The sequence below is a fragment of the Sclerotinia sclerotiorum genome, genomic scaffold (genome assembly GCF_000146945.2).
Source record: "Sclerotinia sclerotiorum 1980 UF-70 scaffold_18 genomic scaffold, whole genome shotgun sequence".
NCBI lineage: Eukaryota > Fungi > Ascomycota > Leotiomycetes > Helotiales > Sclerotiniaceae > Sclerotinia > Sclerotinia sclerotiorum.
This window is the reverse complement of record NW_001820818.1, coordinates 814,972-833,607: the sequence shown is the minus strand read 5'-3', so window position 1 is coordinate 833,607 and position 18,636 is coordinate 814,972. Positions and strand designations below refer to the sequence as shown.

The 18,636-nt window shown below is 39.9% G+C and overlaps 6 protein-coding genes across 6 annotated transcripts in view; 5 read left to right on the top strand and 1 right to left on the bottom strand.

Annotated features, from left to right (window-relative positions):
- Positions 1–410, bottom strand: part of SS1G_11645 (hypothetical protein) — a gene marked incomplete at both ends in the record, with an annotated part of 783 nt that extends 373 nt beyond the window's left edge. Inside the window, 3 exons of the mRNA XM_001587602.1 lie at positions 12–96; positions 169–293; positions 353–410. Of these exons, the coding sequence (XP_001587652.1) occupies positions 12–96; positions 169–293; positions 353–410 (268 nt within the window). The remainder of the gene's footprint in view (positions 1–11; positions 97–168; positions 294–352) is intronic.
- A 1,826-nt stretch (positions 411–2,236) lies between these two features.
- SS1G_11644 (hypothetical protein) lies at positions 2,237–5,488 on the top strand (the record flags this gene model as incomplete). The annotated part of the gene is made up of 3 exons (XM_001587601.1): positions 2,237–2,683; positions 2,749–5,313; positions 5,366–5,488. 3 exons carry the CDS (start codon positions 2,237–2,239, stop codon positions 5,486–5,488), a joined length of 3,135 nt encoding a protein of 1,044 aa, XP_001587651.1.
- Positions 5,489–10,333: 4,845 nt separating this feature from the next.
- On the top strand, positions 10,334–10,830 carry SS1G_11643 (predicted protein; the record flags this gene model as incomplete). Its single annotated transcript, XM_001587600.1, has 2 exons — positions 10,334–10,516; positions 10,666–10,830. The coding sequence occupies 2 exons, from the start codon at positions 10,334–10,336 to the stop codon at positions 10,828–10,830; spliced, it is 348 nt and encodes a 115-aa protein (XP_001587650.1).
- Positions 10,831–11,189: 359 nt separating this feature from the next.
- SS1G_11642 (predicted protein) lies at positions 11,190–12,738 on the top strand (the record flags this gene model as incomplete). The annotated part of the gene is made up of 5 exons (XM_001587599.1): positions 11,190–11,320; positions 11,371–11,599; positions 11,668–11,859; positions 11,912–12,337; positions 12,403–12,738. 5 exons carry the CDS (start codon positions 11,190–11,192, stop codon positions 12,736–12,738), a joined length of 1,314 nt encoding a protein of 437 aa, XP_001587649.1.
- A 475-nt stretch (positions 12,739–13,213) lies between these two features.
- SS1G_11641 (predicted protein) lies at positions 13,214–13,390 on the top strand (the record flags this gene model as incomplete). The annotated part of the gene is made up of 1 exon (XM_001587598.1): positions 13,214–13,390. One exon carries the CDS (start codon positions 13,214–13,216, stop codon positions 13,388–13,390), a length of 177 nt encoding a protein of 58 aa, XP_001587648.1.
- Positions 13,391–16,239: 2,849 nt separating this feature from the next.
- On the top strand, positions 16,240–18,579 carry SS1G_11640 (predicted protein; the record flags this gene model as incomplete). Its single annotated transcript, XM_001587597.1, has 1 exon — positions 16,240–18,579. The coding sequence occupies one exon, from the start codon at positions 16,240–16,242 to the stop codon at positions 18,577–18,579; it is 2,340 nt and encodes a 779-aa protein (XP_001587647.1).
- Between the last annotated feature and the right edge of the window lie 57 nt (positions 18,580–18,636).

Below are 18,636 nucleotides of genomic sequence, written 5' to 3'. Positions count from 1 at the left end.
TCTTGCACCACCTTTTGCCTCTCTCAATTCGTCCATCTTCGCAACTCTCTTCTTGAATTCCTCGTATTGGCATTTTTCGTAGGAATGTCTTTCTTGCTGTTTGCAAAATCCCGAACGTCAGCCTTGTTCCCGATGGCTCAGTACTTTCAATTTGTCTCGCAAACGCACCTCACACTTCCATGGAAGATAATACTCCTCCTGCCGACAACGATTGAGCGGAATCAATAGACCAGCACATCCATCACGATATGCAATAGGTAATCGGGCTTCGCTCATTTGTTCTCGAGTTGCGGCTAAACCTAGTATTAGCTTCGTACCCAGGGTCTCTAGTTTTGAAAGGAGGAGAGCATACTGGTAGATGGAGCACCAGAAAGTCCAATTGCTGACTTTACAGCTTCGACTACAGTCATGATTGCGTATGTGATATGTGGTGAGGGGAGATCTAAATGTCCGGGTATTGAGGGGGTTTGAGGTGAGGTAAGGTCAACAGAACTGGCACTAATTATTTTTGCTTAGTAAGCCAGCATTTCCACACATCATCTTTCATCCCGTTCCAAGGGTGTAATGGGTCGAAGTACCGCATATCTATATCTTCTCAGGCACATATTCATAACCCTAAATTGCTTGACCAAGTTAGCCACCCGCTTCCATGCGTCCTGGGAGGCTACATATTAACATTTCAGCAACTACACATCCGAAGCCTATAGTTAACTAGAGCACTTCCACATGATCTAGACGGCAAACCTCGTAACATTTTGATATTTCTCAATTTTCATTTGTAATGAATTTTGAAAACTAAAAAAAGGAAGAATATATTAAACATCAATTCTTTAATCCCGGTTTCCCATAAAAATTAATGATCAATGAAGATAGACCTCATTATCTGAAGGCGAGAAGATGTCCCTGATCATGTGACTTTAAGCTTACCTACCCAGGTACGGAATAGTCACTGTCGTATAATTTCCTCTTGCGACGGGCTCGGCACGTCTGGTAAAGGCCTACCTAGTAGCGTTTGGGACATTCAGGTCGCAAATTGGAAGCGATGATAAAATTCGCCATTCACACCCCCAGAAGTCAGACTTGAGTCAGGTACATACCGACGCAGAAGACAACTCACGGCATACCCCTTTCTCTACCATACCGCCAAAGGAAGAAAGAATATCTCGAACACTCCAACCCTCACGGAATGTTTTATGAAAGAAAGGGCGATCTACCGTACATATAAAAGATATCAGACAGGTTTGCTTCCTGATCATAGCGTCATGGCTGCGGAAACCCGAGTATACAAAGGTAATCTTAAATCAAAGTGTATGGTGACGATGATAATAGGGTGAGATTTTAAGAAAATGTCGAGATAAAATTACTTTCAAGGACTTTATTCTCCACTTTCATCTAGACACCTGAATAAGTATCCATGCGGAAGTTGATAATATAGGCATGGCTTGTGTAAAGAGTATAATAAGTATATATATTCATGTATATAAACATAGGCATAAATATAAATATAAATATAAATATCAATATCAATATCAATATCAATATCAATATGCGTGAGAATGTCATGTTTACGTTCCATTCTGCCGACTCCGCCTTCCCGTGCCTTGCTTATGTAGAATATCATTACTGTACGGTTGGGTATAACCGTATAAGCAAGGTACAAGGCGATGGGTCTGTTCTGATCCAAACCAAAACACCGAAAAAGCTCAGACCGGCGAACAAAACCTCAAGAACCGATCTCCACCTTCCACTTTCCATTCAACTACCACACGCGCTGAGATAATTCTTCACCATACTTCCACTACTCACCGCAGAAAAAAAAAAAGGATAATTATTCCTCTCTCTTGTACATTCTCTTCCTTTCCCTTATCTGCAGTAGTATAATTGTCTCCACTCATCAGCTCCATATTGTCTCATCACAGTTTTTCTTACACGTTGCCTCCGGATTCACATCTGCAGGTTGTCTGTCATCCGTGTTCGATTCCAAACCCAAAAATACCCCCACCACCACCACCACGATAGCCTTCTCAAACGTCAAGGGATCTGGCTATGTTATCGTCGGCATCATAGGATAATAGGGGTTCTTTTAAGGTTGCGAACTACTCGCGCGTGGGCAACCTCGTGGCAGGAACGCGTACGGTACGGCTCCAGAGAGAGGGGCAGGCTAAACTCTTTCTCAAAAGTCTCGAAATTACCTACCCACAGCTACGAGTCGAACACATAGTCAACCTCTATTGAAATGGATTCTCCTCATAGACCTCAGAGTAAACATCGAAATACTTCCCAAACTGCTCAAATGTCCGGACCTCAAAAATTTACATCAGAAGCTTCCCCGAGTCCCTTCATTTCGAATTCGAAGCTGGTGAAGCATAGTGTTGAGACTCGACACCCAAGTCAGACGGTTTCTTTAGGATGGGAAGATGGAGACGAAGGTGGACATACATCGAGGTTACAAGTGGAGTTGGAAGATGTTATAGAAACGAAAATTGTTACTACCACCACTACGACTAAACGATCTTATCCTTCATTACTCTTTCAAAATCCCAGATCAGTTGATAGCCTAGATGCAAAGGAATATCCCTTGGCATTTAAGCCTACTCCTCCCGAACTTACCAAGTTTTCATATGAACTTGACGGACAACAAATGGAGTATGAGGAAAATGATTTACAAAATGTCATGCACGAGGTTCGGATATTTCATTTCTCGCACATTTCCTTCGGTTTGTGGTACTAATCATGAAATTTCTCTAGAATTCACAAACGCAGCCTCTCCGTAACTTTCATCGACGTCGTCAATCGAGTGAGAATCGTGGGCAGTTCAGAGATGGGTTGGACAGAACAGATCGAATTGTCAAATCCGATGCAGAAACTAGCAATTTGAGAAAATCTTTGAAATCGAAAGGAATATCAGATTATTTACCTGCCAGTATTGGTTCAAGGTCCAGCACCTCGCAGGAACAAGAAGTTTTCAAGAATGAAGCCAGAGATGCTGGTTCGACTGCCCACAATGAAACTCGACGCCGGAACCTTGGTCTCGGTATGCACCTACCCGATCTGCTAGCTACACCCGATATGTCAGAAGTAGATTTATCCTCGAGAGACGTCGCTCCAACACTGCCTCCTCGATTTCAAACCAGTGTGTACACCCCTCAGTCCGGTTTAAGTCAAAACGACTCATTCGACAGCCTGGAAAGTCAAGAAATCGCAAATGACGAAACATTCAATGGAGCGGTTGCTACGCCTCCAATTGCAGAATCCGACCTGGAGGAGTCTAGTCTTGGTATAAATTTCGCACAAGGACAGCGTCCGCATTTGAATACTGCAGCTGCTCAGAACGCAAGCCTCCCTAGCCCTGGCCTTTCGCCCGCTGCTACTTCCCCATCATTCGACAATGATGATAATGGTGATAGTCAGGAGATGTTAGACGAGTACGCTCTTCAGGTATCCGAGACAAATACAGCTCGAGATCGACGCATCACATCTACAGGATTACACTCGCAAATTTCAACCGTTATGGAGATTGGCTCTATGCTGGATACTTTCGATGCTATGCCAAGTGAATTGAAGACTCTTATGATGTATCAGCTTAGTCGAAGGTGCTCGAAGAAGACTCTTCGGGCTGTTGCGGGTTTTGTCAATCCTGCTTTGATGTGTGATTTCCTCGATGAGCTTCCCACAGAACTAAGCCTACATATTCTAAGTTATCTGGACCACAAAGACCTTTGCCGAGCGGCTCAAGTTTCGAAACGTTGGAGAAATGTCATAGACTCGAATGAGACAGGATGGAAAGAACTCTTTGATCGTGATGGTTTTGTGCTCCAACCCGAAGAACTCGAGCGAGCAATACGTCAAGGATGGGCATGGCAAGATCCTTACGGGCCAGATGGTTATGAAAAGGATTTGAGCATTAAAGACCAATCAATCAATGGAGAAGTCTGTACACCTAGTAGTGGTAGCAAGGTTGATGCAACTAGGAGATCTCGAGCTACCACTAAAAGAAAGAGGACCGCTGGGAATTTAGGATCGGAACGCGCAAAGAGAAGAGCAATAAGTAACGACGTTTCAACCAAAAAATTAGATGAAGTATCCAAATACCACAAATCTGAAGGCCCATTAAGCGCTGCTTGTGCTGCTGCTTTAGCGGTACCAAATCCTGAATTGGGTCTTCCAGGATTACGGAAACTTCATCTCTTCAAATCTTTGTATCGTCGTCACTATTTTCTTCGTCATAGTTGGACGAACCGTGCCGTTGAACCTCATCATATGGCATTCAAAGCTCATCCGTCACATGTAATTACATGTCTTCAATTTGATGATGAAAAGATTTTGACAGGTAGTGATGATACATGTATTCATGTCTACGATACGAAAACTGGAGCTCTACGAAAAAAGCTTGAGGGACATGATGGAGGTGTTTGGGCTTTACAATATGAAGGAAATGTTCTTGTTTCTGGATCCACTGACCGTTCAGTACGGGTATGGGATATTGAAAAAGGTCTTTGCACTCAAGTTTTTCATGGTCACACATCAACTGTACGATGTTTACAAATTCTTATGCCATCAGAAGCTGGCAAGACAGCAACTGGTCAACCTATCATGATACCTGAGCAACCCCTTATTATTACCGGTTCTCGTGACTCTCAACTACGCGTATGGAAGCTACCAGCCCAAGGAGATAAGCGATATATCCAAACAGGACCACCAACTAATGATGCTGACTGCCCTTACTTTGTTCGAGTATTAGCTGGACATACTCATTCTGTTCGTGCTATCGCTGCACATCAAGATACTTTAGTAAGTGGTAGTTACGACTGTACCGTGAGAGTATGGAAGATCTCGACAGGTGAAGTCTTACATCGTCTACAAGGACATACCGCAAAGGTATATAGCGTTGTTTTGGATCATAACCGTAACAGATGTATCAGTGGTTCCATGGATACATATGTTAAGGTTTGGTCACTTGAGACTGGGTCTTGTTTATTCACACTTGAAGGTCATACATCACTTGTTGGTCTTTTAGACTTACGTGATGAACGTCTTGTTTCAGCAGCAGCAGATTCAACATTACGAATTTGGGATCCAGAAAGTGGTGTGTGCAAAAGTACATTGAGTGCACATACAGGTGCCATTACTTGTTTTCAACATGATGGACAAAAAGTTATCTCTGGATCAGATCGTACTTTGAAGATGTGGGATGTTAAAACTGGTGAATGCATCAAGGACCTTTTGGGTGATTTAAGTGGTGTTTGGCAAGTCAAATTTGATGAACGAAGATGTGTTGCAGCTGTTCAACGTGATAATTTCACATTTGTCGAGGTTAGTCATAACGTTTGCATATTGAAATCTTTTTTTCTAATAATTACTTTAGGTTCTTGATTTCGGTGCATCTAGAGATGGTGTTCCAAAATCCGAACGTGGTCATCGTATTTTATTACCAAGTATAGACGAAACGGAAAGAATCGTTGAAGTTGATGAAAATGCAAATGCATAAACGAATGTATGAAACTTTTTAAACGTCTAATGAAAATTAACTCCCGAGAATGTATGAAATAGAATTAGTCTTTTTTTTCATCAAATTCAAGACTCATCGGGAAATGGCTATGGCTATGGCTATGGGAATGGGAAAGGGCATGGGGTATACCCTATTTATTCGGCTATCTATCATCTTTGCTTGCTTGGTATTTTTCTTACAGTATATGTATGTCTTTGAGGATGTTCAAATCCTTCATTCGACTAATTTATGGGGCGTTTTTTTGAAGGAAGAAGAGATGAGATAATGGGAGTTTTTAATTTGCTTTAATTACCCGTTTTTTATTTTTTATTTTTAAAATGCATAGCATAGAATAGCATAGCGTAGCGAGGAATTTCTTGTTTCTCTGTTCATTATTGGGGATGGGGATGGGAGTTAAACTTGAATTTTTTTTTTTTCAAATAGGATTTTCTTGCTTTTTTGATGTGTTGTTGAATTGAAATAGAATTGAATTGAATTGAGGATTTGATCTTGATATACCTACTCGATGTGCTCCTTCCCATTTGCAATATTGATGCTTGCAAAATAAAGAATAATTATATTATTTTATAACGTGGTTTATCAGGACCCTGTACATATCAGGACCCTGTACACTTTTACCTCAATTGCCCACATTCCATTGAAATAAAATTACAACAATACTATAAATTAGAATTAAATTATATACAATTCAAAGATCAACTAATGCTGGATCTAATTGACAAATTCGTACATTATGTAAAGCACTACTACATTTGCTATATCGTCGTATAGTAGCTTGTCTCCTTGCTAAAGAATTACCATTTGTAAATTCATCACATTGTATCTGATCTTCTATATTCTCTTGTTCTAATATATTATACCCATCTTTTACTGAAAATACTCCTCCTTTTCATATTAAAGCTTTTCTAACTCTTTGATATTTACTAAATACTTCATTTACTTTACAAAGATTATGAATCTCAACAACTAAAAGTGTATTCATATAAGTTAAAAGCTTTATACCTTTAGCTAAAACTGTAATTGTTTTAAATATTAGAGTAGATAAACTTCCTTGATGTTGAACAATATGATTTTTTATTAAAGTGGATTGAGAAAGAGCTTCAATTGGATTATAAGATGTTTGAGATTGTTATATATCAGGATCAACTGATATTGATCTATTTGATAAAGTTCTTATTCGAATATCTAGTTTTGAAAGTACAATTTCCGGATTAAATGGGATTAGCCCAGCTCCGCGGAACCCAGCTTTACCATTTGATATAGATATTGCTTCGATATATGCAGCTTTGAAGGTTTGAAAGAACTTGGTTTTGGTAATATAAGTGATATACGCCTTGATAAAGTTCTCGATTTGTCGACTATATAAATACTTTAAAGGATCAAAACAATCGATATCGAGTGATTAAGTTAAATACAAAGAATGAAATAGTAAATTAAGTAATATAATATTGTGTTCCTTACAGTATTCCTGAAATGCTAGCGATTTATGATTTTCATACCTATTAAGCATTAGTATTCGATATCTATCCACTTTCCTACTTTCAATATATTTGTTGAAGTGCTTAATTCATTCAAGATTTATCTTATTATCTGTCTATCTATTGATGGTAGGTTTAATAAGCCAATTGTATAGTAAATCATCTTCGGTATACCAATTTGAAAGATGGTATTCGCCTTTTACTATCAAAAACAAAGGTATATTGTAACCTTCTCTATCAATACAAATAATCGCTATAGCTCATTCTCGATTGCCTGATTGTATAGCTTTGCTTTTTCCATATCGATCAACTTTAGTAACTATTATATATAATAATATTTGTCCTATCATAAAGCCTATCTCATCAAAGTTGTAGAAATTGCAATCCAGAATACTATATTTGGCCTGTATATTCGATATCAATCAAAACCATCTTTCAATAAACTCTGAATCTTCGCAAAGAGCTTTTTGAAAATCATAAACACAATTAAAATACATCTTTAATTCTGTATATCGTTTTATAAAACGATAAGCCCAAAGCTTTCTAACCTTCTTCATACCCTACATTTTGAGTATATAATTCGCTATATCTTCTATATTATTTATTCGAGGATTAAACCCTCTTTCATCCATATCCAATATATATTGAAGAAGCGATTTCTCCTCCAATTCTATTATTTTATGATTTGTTGATCGACGTTCAGTAAAAGACAGAATTCTATTCATTCTAGAAGTAAGGGTAGTATAAGGTATATTATAGAGTTTTGCAGCTTTCCGAATACTCAAATTTTGAGATATACGAATAGCCTCAATAGCTAAATTGATTCGAGCTTCTTTTGAAGTAGTTTGCATAATTAAATATTGATAAATCGCGTGTTGAAGTTGAAAGGTGATAATTGAGGTAAAAGTGTACAGGGTCCTGATATGTACAGGGTCCTGATAAACCACGTTATGTGTTTTGTGTTTTGTGTTTTGTTGGTTATGGTTGCGGTGTGGGGTAGGGCGTATGGAATGGTATGGTTGTTACGATAGTAACAACTGACTAATTAGGAGAACTTGGGCCTTGTGCAAAAGCGATCAGATTTCATCGAATTAATATGTGATCTGGGCCACCTTAAGATCGTATGTGCACGCACTGTCAGAAAGCACGTGACTTGGAGCCTTTGGAGCTTAGGATCCAAAAGGATCCAAGGGAGCATGAATATCTATATAACCAAGATGGATTCCCTTTGTATAGAGCTTCGTGCTCAAGATCAATCATTTAGTATACTCTACTATTAGTTACGAATTGCATTATTGTCATTACTTTAAGTCCCTGCTTGACGCTTAGTTATAAACCACCTCGAGAGCCTAGAGCACTTCCACGTGATCTAGACGGCAAACCTCGTAACATTGAGATACGTGCGTCCCGATAGCATGCTGTGAGGGGAAAATGAAGGAAAGAACTGATTAAATTATATTGTAATGTATCACTTATGGAGAAAATGCATTTCACAATGGGTTTGGAATGGAAGCAATATATGTTCAAAAGTGTATATGTAAAAGGTTGATTGTTGTGGAAAGAAAGCAACGAAAGTCTCTCTTTTATGTCTAACTAGGTACTAGAGGTTATATGATTAACTAGCTGGGAAGCCTCTATGTATATGGCCTACAATTCCAACTATCTCACCATATCATCTAATCAAAGAGTGTAGAAACTCTGGAAGAAGGTCGATGTGAAAACAAGACTAAGTGAAGGTCTTTAACTTTTCAGGAGTATTGAATGGGAGAGGATGGTATTAAGATCCTTCAAAGAAAATCAATGGATTGTGCAAGTGCTAGAATAAGAAAGAAATCACAAAGAATCTGTGAAAATGAGAAAGTCTACTCTAGAATGAACACTGCAAAACTCAAGAAAGATGGTAAATGGATGGAGAATCGATCGCCTGATTTACCGTAAACTAAACACCATGGTTATTAGTATGGGATTCGAGGCATTCAGGGCAATACTCAACCCACCTGGTGTCTGCTCCATTCCATCTAGGGACTGTCCATGCGTTCAAGCAAGTTGGGCAGGCATCAGCAAGTAATTGAGAAAAGATCCGCCCGCAGGCGCAACATCTGAGATGTTCGTACCAGCAGAGGACACAGTTGACTGCCGGTAGTTGGTCCGACATTTTTGGTTGTGTGATGGTTTGAGTCTGTTGGAAGGTTTGAATATTCTGAAGATGTTTAGATGATGGATGATGAGAATATATTTTAAATATAAAGTGCAACTTGAATATAAATATATCTCCAAGGGATATTGTTTGATAATTGTTTCTGTATTATTTTTATTGTATGAATAATACTTATTGTGATGCTTAATCAATTTGTCATTGTTCAAGAACTGTTTAAAGATCAATATTTTGATATTCAATATAGTTTAAAGTTTAAACTTATATTTAGTTATTGCTTATGAAATTCTGCGATCGATTGATTAAATATAATTCTTCAATTTGTCGTTTGTAGACTATACAGAAATAATCTGTAACTCCTCAAGAGATGAATGGTAGGAATCTCCGTATATGAGACAAATATTCAATTGAAAAATGATTCGGAAGAGATACATGACCAAGTAGGAACATAGAGTTATTGATGAGTCTTCAATTTACATGGTGAGAGTTTGGAAGATTCTATAGAACGTCATCCATTAGACTGGGGAAATCTACGGGATCTTTCTTCTATTAAGAGATTGTCAACCAATCCTAAGGTGTCTAGGAAGGTAGGTAGATAGGTATCTCCTCAGTATCTACCTACTAGGTATTATCCGCTTTCTATAGAAGGTATGTTTGATCACGTGTTCTGGAAGTGAGGTGAGGATGAAGAGAGAGAGGCAATGTCGTGTCCTCACGCTTCTCCATGTACCTTCCTATATCTGCCTACGTAGGTACCCATTCCCAACCCTCATTTCCTTAGTCAGTCTCTTAGCCTCTCTGAACCCACAAACCCTCACTTTCAATTAATTAACTCAACCTTCATCTTCCTCTCAGTCTTCATCTTCACCCTCGTCATCTCATCCTCATCCTTATTTCCATTGAAACTTCAATCTAAACGTCATCTCAATTCATATAGTTCTTCTTCTCATATTCTCTTTCCAATATAAAGATCAGTCTATACTTATTCATTCTTCAATATTCACCATTCCATATCCATTTTCTTGATTTGTGTGTCCCTGTTTTACTGGGAGGACTTTCCAGATCAAAGTCTTCATTGACAGTTGAGATTTGACTGACCAGAAGTTGAATGATACTTCAGACTTCTCTTTGCATCCCACTCCCACTCCCTTGATTATTACTTCTGAGTTCAATCTGTCTCTATGCTTCATCATGCCACCAAAACTACTTAAACGTCCTGTTTCTGCTAAACAACAGACAAAGCTACAGCCAAAGACAAAACAGAAGGGAAAGGGTAAGGTCCAGACTGTTGTGGAGGCCCCTAAGACAGCACAAGATCTTGTACTCAACCAAAAACAAAGTCTCGAGTTGGTTAAGATTGGTGTCAATGCTGCTGTATGTACTATAGAACCCTTTACCTTTGATTTTTACTAATAAACATATCTCAGATCAGCCATTTTGTCTTTTATCGAGAGTTCTTTCCAAACAATTGCTACGACACCCGGATTTACAATGCATCTGACGCTAATCCTACATATGAAAAGTTTATGAGCGGCACAAACATTCCCAAGAACCTCAACTTAATGGAAGCTGGCGATGAAATCCTTTCTTTCAACACCATTGTGCGAGGATCGGGAAACCAGGGTGCCGAAAAACTACTTGATTGGCTTGTATTTCACCATGTTCGAATCCATGATTGGACAATGTGACTGATTGATACTTAGGAATTCGGGGTTGGTAATGCTGTGGATGATAAATGTCTCGCAAAACTCCAGCTTTCCGTTTATCGTGAAGAAGTTGTCCTAGAACAGCTTGTCGAGGCTTTCACTATCAACTTCACCTACAAAGATATTGGAAACGACACTCATGTCCAAATTTCCGCTTCAACGTCGAGCGAGAGTGGAAAGATCATCAACCTCGGAAAAGCACAACAGGGTCTAAGGGAGCTGATTAAACAAGTTATGAATTGTTCTCGAGATATTAAAGGCAAATCATGTAAGTTTACAGCCATCAATCAATTAATTTTTCATATCCGTTAAAAGGAAATGTAGCTGGACGTAAAGTGAGTATGCAACTGCTATACAATGACAACCCACGTCCCAAGAACGAGTACCGTGGATTTCGTGCTGCATCATCATCACAGATTCTCCCTGATAACTGTGGGGTTTTGATGGCCAAAATGAACAATGGTCTTAACGGGTATAAAACTACAGTTCCAGCAAAATGAAGGCAGGTACTAACTTGTTTAGACTCGAGGTCGCATACTACAATGCTCCAACGATCGATAGTCATCTAAAAGGAAAAGCTTCCCGTAGAGGCAAAGAGACTTCCGGCCGAGATCGTTTCGCCATGACTAGAAGCCCCAAACCTACAACACCAGAAGCAATCATTGATGATAGTCGGTCTTCCTCGAGACACACTCAATTCCCACAGAGTCATGGTACACAGGAGAGCACTGTGAGGTGGATCAACCAGATTGTAAGTGATCAATCAACAAACACAATGGTTCAGCTAGTTTGTATTTGCTGACATGGCCAAAATGGAAGGGACACACCAGAGGATCCGATGACATGGATACACAACTGCTTTCGAATCACGCAAGCCAGTCAACCACCTTTGGAAAGCATACAACGCTTCCTGAGCCAAAAGAACTTGATTATATGGACATTGAGGAAGAATCAGAAGAAGGAGAAGCGGTGCGCTGTGAGTGTACCAACTATGATGACCGTGAAAATTTGGTATGTCATTCTCTCTATTCGTTCGCATATCCTAAGAAGTACAAAGATACAGTGTGAAAAATGTAGAAATTTCTGTCACAGCCAGTGCTACGGTTACAACAAGGAAAGTGTCGGTGCAAACTTCGAATGTTATGAATGTCTCTTGGCAGAATCGGAGCAAGGTATTCTTTTTGAGAAAATGTATCCTCTTTGCACTCGCAGACGCATGGTTTATTACCTCAAAAATAACGGCTTCAATGATATGGAAGGTCTTTGCCAGTACATGAGTAAGGATACTCCAGCAAATGTCCGTACAGCATTAACCATCGTTCTAGATTTGACCTACAAGGAGACACAGGCTTTGGTAGAGGCTTTGAAAACAGAAGGAATCATCAAGAGATGTACCGGGTATTCCAAGGAGCCATTCCAATTTTCCAATCTTAAGAGACTTCTGGGTGAATTGTTTGATCCATCAAAGCATATCTCTCATACCAAGCTTGTGAGTACTTCATTAAGCTCCTCTGGGCTCTTGGGCAATTGATGGAAAGTTCTGACCCATCATAGTTTGTATCAGCAGCAGCATCGAAAGTCAACTTACCCCAAAAATCTCAAGCCCAGGTCCAAGCCCAGCTTACGCCACTCGCTCGGCGTCTCGTACCATCTGATGGTCCAACTCGCGGCGGCTTGCGTAGTGAAGGAAGTAGTACTCAGACCCCGAGCTCATGGAGAAGCTTGCATGACGAGACCTTGCGCAGATCACCACGAGTACCTACTCAATCGACCCCTCAACAATCTAACAAACGTGCTGGTGACGAAATTTCCGAGAATGCATCCAAGAAGAGACGTGCTGCTCTAGATGCAACTAGTCCTTTCAGCGTCAGATCAAATAGTTTGCATTAGTCACATCACAATCTTCGAAAAGTTTGAGCGAGAGATAAGCTCTATATTGGCTGGATTGTTTGATGATATGGTTCGGGAAGGTATAAGATATCTTTTATTGATTGATAGTTTTTGCTTAGCTTCAACGCTATTGCATGTAGATTAGCTTTGATCGTCATAACATAAATAGCTTGGGTTGATGCTTGATCAATAAAATGTCATGACATGTTTTCTTTCATCCTGTTTCCTTGTAAGCTTCACAAAAAATAATAATAATAATAAAAAATTGATTTTTTTGGGACTGACGTAGGTAGTACTTTTGATTCTCACTAATTTTATATCAAACATTTTGGCTAAACGTGGGAAGTGTCGCACCGTGATTTTTCGTCGTGGAGGCCACATATCTGTAACTGTGTAACGACATATATGATTATTGGCTGTGGTGAAACGATTAGATGTTTTGAGTATTCGGCGAGGAGGAGGATGAAATATGCTAATGTGTGTATGTGTGAAGCAGAAAGTAGAAAGTGTAGATGAAATGATGGGATGGAAGAAGAGAGATGGAGGAAGAGGGGGTGGGAAGGGGATGGAATGGGATGGTTTAGATTTGGTCGGTATGGAGACTTGGAGATTGGATGGATGGATGGATGGATGGATGGAGTATTATTTTTGATTTTTAGAATTTTAAATTTTGGTGGTGTGTTTGATATATAATTTGATATATGGGGTTGGTATTTGGGGTTTTAATTTTTCGGCCGATATTATTAAGGTTATTAAGCTATCGGTGTTTTCCGTGGTTCCTGTAATTGAAGTGGTGGCTCTTTTTGGTGGTCTGGCTATTTCATTATTACGGTGCTATAAACATAGAAACATCCTCGGCAAGCCCCAGTAGGTACACAGTACATGTAGGGAGGGTATGTAGGTAAGATTATGTAAGTCTTACAATGTAATTAAGATTCAATTCATCAGGTCATGAAGTTTATAACTGTATCATATCATCATAGTAATACCTAGGTACTATTTATCCATTCATATCATTCATAGTAGTACCATTCTATATCCCCTCCCCTACCACGCCAGAAGCATTTGTATGATTCTACGCTCGAACCTTCTCCCACATCTTCCTTAATTTTTTTTTGGTTCTTCCTTTCCATTTTCCTTCTTGAGCGGCTTTTTAAGGAGGGGGCGTGGTTTAGTGAATAGGCCTGGGGTTTGGTGGGTTTCCAGCTGAACCAGTGAAAGTTGATGAACCGTTGGGTTGGGGCCGGGGAATGAGGGAAGAAAGGGTAAATCATTTTTTTTGCTTCTTTTTCTTTGCTTTTTCTTTATCGGAGATCATGAATGAATTGGAGGGGAATCGGAAGATCTGGGTTTAAATTTTTTTTTTCTCTTTCCTTTTTCCTTTGATGTTCTTTGGATTTTGATTGGCGGTTTTCTGGGGTTTGGGCTTTTTGTTTTTTGGGGGAGAGGGGATCGAAAAATGGAAAAAGTAGTCCTAGTTAGTGAATGGATAATTAAATATTATTTCATATCGCGAACTCCTGTAACCACGAAAGAGGTTCGTGATGATGTGGAGTAAAGAGTGTGTCGCGCCATAATAAGTATAAAGGATTTGAAAGGACCCAAATCACAGGTAACCAATCTAATAACTGATTAACATGATATTCCGAGACTTTCAGGATGGATGGAGGAATGAGCAGGAACCTTTTTTTTTTTTCCTTTTAATTTCGGAAAGGGGTGTATCATATCACATGCTTGATGTATCGAATCTATCACATGGTTGGTGTAAAGATGTAGCGGGGAATGTTTATTAATCTATGGAAATTGGAGATTGGAAAAGGTCCCGAGTTTTGTATGTGCTCCCTGATTCACATGTGTGATGCACATGGCATGTATATGGATGATATGAGCATGATTTTGGTATTAGGTGTTTGGTGTTTGGTGTTTGGTGTTTGGTATTTGGTATTTAGATGGATGGGTGGGCTTATGTAAAACTTTATATACCTGGCCTACTCGCTTTTACGTCAAGATTGTAGTTTTTCGGAAAGTATAGTATATTGTTAGGAGAAGTTTAAAGTGATTGATTGATTCTAGAATTTCTCGGCCGACATACGTCATGTAGGATGGAGAAGATGAAGTTAGACTGTTCGATAGTTTTGGACTGTTAGATCGGATGGAATACCAGAAGATGGTTCGTTGATTTTCTAGTGTCTGATCGGTGGTGAAGGTTGTTTGTGCCACTGATCAAGGGGATGGTGGGTGGATGGATGTTATTTAGTAAGTAGCTGATTCGTGAAAATCTTGTATGAAATAAGCCAATGCGTAATGTGTAGTAAGACTTATGGATTATCATTATGGTATTTACTTTTGTCTGGCTCTTTGTGAGTTTGTACCAATTGAGTGATATCTTTTGGTTTGACATGGTTTCATGAATTTTGATGGGATGAGATGGAATGGGATTTTCAAGTACCCTTTCATGAATCATGATGCTAACGAGATCTCATCTCAATACAACACCATGTTGTCACAGTACTACCTAGGCTTCAGCAGCCGCATCTTCTTCCTATTCCATATATGTACTTTTACTCCGTTGTATAAGCTCATAAGGAATCTTTACGCATATATGCTATACCAATTCCGTGATTTAAAGCAGGCGGGCCGGCAAACCCCTCATTTAGGGAATCTACAAGAATAAATTTATCATTAATCTCTACTCCGTACTCTGTATTAAGCTTTAACCAACCCCCGTCTTCCGAACAATGTCTTCAATTTTAGGCGATACACTAACTATCATGGAAAGGCCTACTAGGCAGGTGTTTTAATCATCAACCACTTATGATACCCTGATCTGAAGATAAATACCCTGGACCAAAACTTTTAAATCGTAACAGATAATCCTAGTCATGCTCCTAAATTGTTGCGCAGGATCCATTTCCCATTTGATCAAGGATGGGGCATCCTTGAGATTGCCATTTGACACGATCAATTCATCCTACCAATCCGTAAGTAAAACTAACTTGCAACCATCTTCCCGGGTAACTCAATTTCCTGTTATGAAATAATGTGAATTATTCGAATTTACTAGGAATCTTTTCTTTTTCTTTTGTTTATCTATTTTGGTTTCCTGACTTGACTGCTTGACGTCCACTATCTATCAAAATATACCCTCTTTTTCAACGACTTTATGATAACAAATACCGAGTACTTTGCATTGTCAGCCCTGTCGCAGCTATAGAGAGAGATATATATATATATTATATATATATAAATTTATAACCATTCTGGAATTCAACTACGTTCAGCGGTATTCAAAGCCCCTCCTAGGTAATTCACGATCTAAAGACACGATGCTCATTGAGGGACGGTAATGGTGGTTCGATTCATAATAGCACAGCGTTGTATACACAGATATAGCTACGTATAGCGATCTTGGAGGAAGAAGGCATACCGAGGTCGACCAAATCACTTACGAATACTTCTACCTCTACCAGCCATTAACCGGTTCCTTAGAACTTCATCAAGATGGGGCGAACTTCGAAGTTCTCATTCCCCATTCCTGGGCGCAAGGGTAATTCGAGCAAGGAAAAATCATATCAAGTACCTCCACCTATGTCAAAGTTATCTTCAGGAAACTTGTCAAAAGCAGAACAAATTTTGGGAACTGGCACTGCGGAACCCGGAGATTGGAAGAGACCCGGTTCTCGGTCTAGCCGAATGAGCATCACTATTTCAGAAACTACACATTCGGCGAGATCAATGAATGATGGTGGTAATTATGATGAGTGGGATGGAGAATCGGGTATTTTCCCTAGACAGACAGGTGTTAGAGGGAGGGCTTCATCTAATGCACTAGGTCAACCTTTTGGGGAGGATATGGCTACGGAAACTTCTACTATAACACATCGATTGAGGAATGAGGATTCTACATCTACTTTAAAATCGTATTATGATCGTCAAAAGTTACCGGCTTCAATATCACAACAAACTTCTGCATCTTCTGCACGAGATCTAGCTCTCCGAAAAGGACTTACGCCAGTGGTGAATAGGAGTCCACTTTTACAAGTCGATTCGACAGATCCTTGGGATCAAGCCGGTCACAATCTCTCGAGTATGAATGATAATCATTTAGGGTCGCCAGAACGTAAGAAGTCTGTGAGGCAGGGTTTGTCCTCGTTATTTCATAGGTCAGAAAGACGACCATCGGCAGTATCACAAAATACTTTTGATTATTCCAAACAAAGTGGCTCAATTCGGAATAGGCTTGCCAAAGCGGCTTCCAGAGAGTCATTACAATCACAAAAGCCAAGCATCTCATCCATAAAGTCCAGAGACCAAAGAGATCAGGTGCAAGTTCAGCCTAGCTTGAACGATTCATATGATTACTATGAACAATCAACTCGGAATGCTCAGATGAAATCAATACCAGAATCAAACATTCCCGAACATTTCAATTTATTTCCCAGCACGTCAGAAAAGGGTAATGGTCGGCAGCCGGGATCACTCAATTCTGAGAAACGAGAAGGACATCGAAGACTAGAAGATTTACATTCCAGCTCTGGAGAAAAGGATACAATTTCGTGGAAGAATGCACGTTCGAATACCAATGGCAATTTTCGCAACAGTGTGATTTCTCAGAGCACGGGTCATTCTAGCCTGGGTATATCCAGTACCGGAAGTATATCCAGTCGCAACACCAAAACATCAAGACAAACCGGAGGAAGTGTATTTTCGAATGCAGATTTACACCAAAGTAGTGTACTGTCATTATCATCCGATTCAGAAGAGGATTTTTCGGATACCGAACCATCGAAATCTCGTGATAATATATCTATTGGTAAAGCTCCTTCACATGCTGAAAGTGAAATTATTCCTCCTGTACTTCAAAACCGCTTGAGTATAACGAAAAATCCTGTAAGGAAACAATCGGCTTTGAAGAATTCATCGTCCACCAAGAAGGGAGCCGCTCAGCCAAGTGCATTTTTAACGATTCCGGGGTCGAATGGAGGATTATCTCAATGGCCGATGCCACCAACAACCCCAACGACACCAACGATTACGAGACAAGATTCTCTAAAGTCACAAGACTCTCGACCAACTTCATCCCAAAGAAATGTTTCCATCTCGTCCAAAAGGTCCATACAGCAGCAACCGACACCACCGCTATCTCCTCGAGAAATCGATGCCGAAACTGACTCCGTTCGCACAACAACCAGTGGTCGTATGATGCAAGTTACGAAGCAAGAAGAGGCACTTCTCGAGGCACTACGTCAAAAAAGAGCACGTATGCGCGAGAAAATTATCAAGGAACATGAAGCTGAAGCTGGAGTTGGTAAATCACCACCGGATTTTGTAGATCACAGAAGTTCTTCAAGGTTTTCGAAATCGTCTTCTACAAGTACGATTAGACCAGGTACAGAACGTGTACCTTTGTATCTCGATGCGCCCATTGTAAGGGAAAGAAATTTGGGATATGGAAATGGAAATGGAAATGGGAATGGAATGGGAATGGGAATGAAATATGGACAACCAAGTCCGGATTTGAGTGATTTTTTGAGTATGGGGAGTCAGGAGTTTCAAGAGGATGAGGAGACGCCTACGAATAGTAGAGGTGTTTCGAGGAATGATATGAGGAGGAATACAAATGCAAGTGGAAGTGGAAGTACAATTGAGATTGGGATTGGGATTGAAGTGCCCCAACCAAAGAGACCGGGTACTCCGCCGCAAAATGATCCGAGGTTTGGGTCTTCTGGGGTGGAGGGAATGAGGATGGGTGGTCATAGGGAGAGGGAGAGGAACCTTAGTGTGGAGAAAGCGAAGTTTTTAGAGGAAGAGGAGGAGGAGGAGGGGTTTTGGGGTTTGTAGGTTTGGGATGGGCGGTCGGTGTATGGCTTTGGTGTGGTTGAGGGAGGGAGGAGGGGA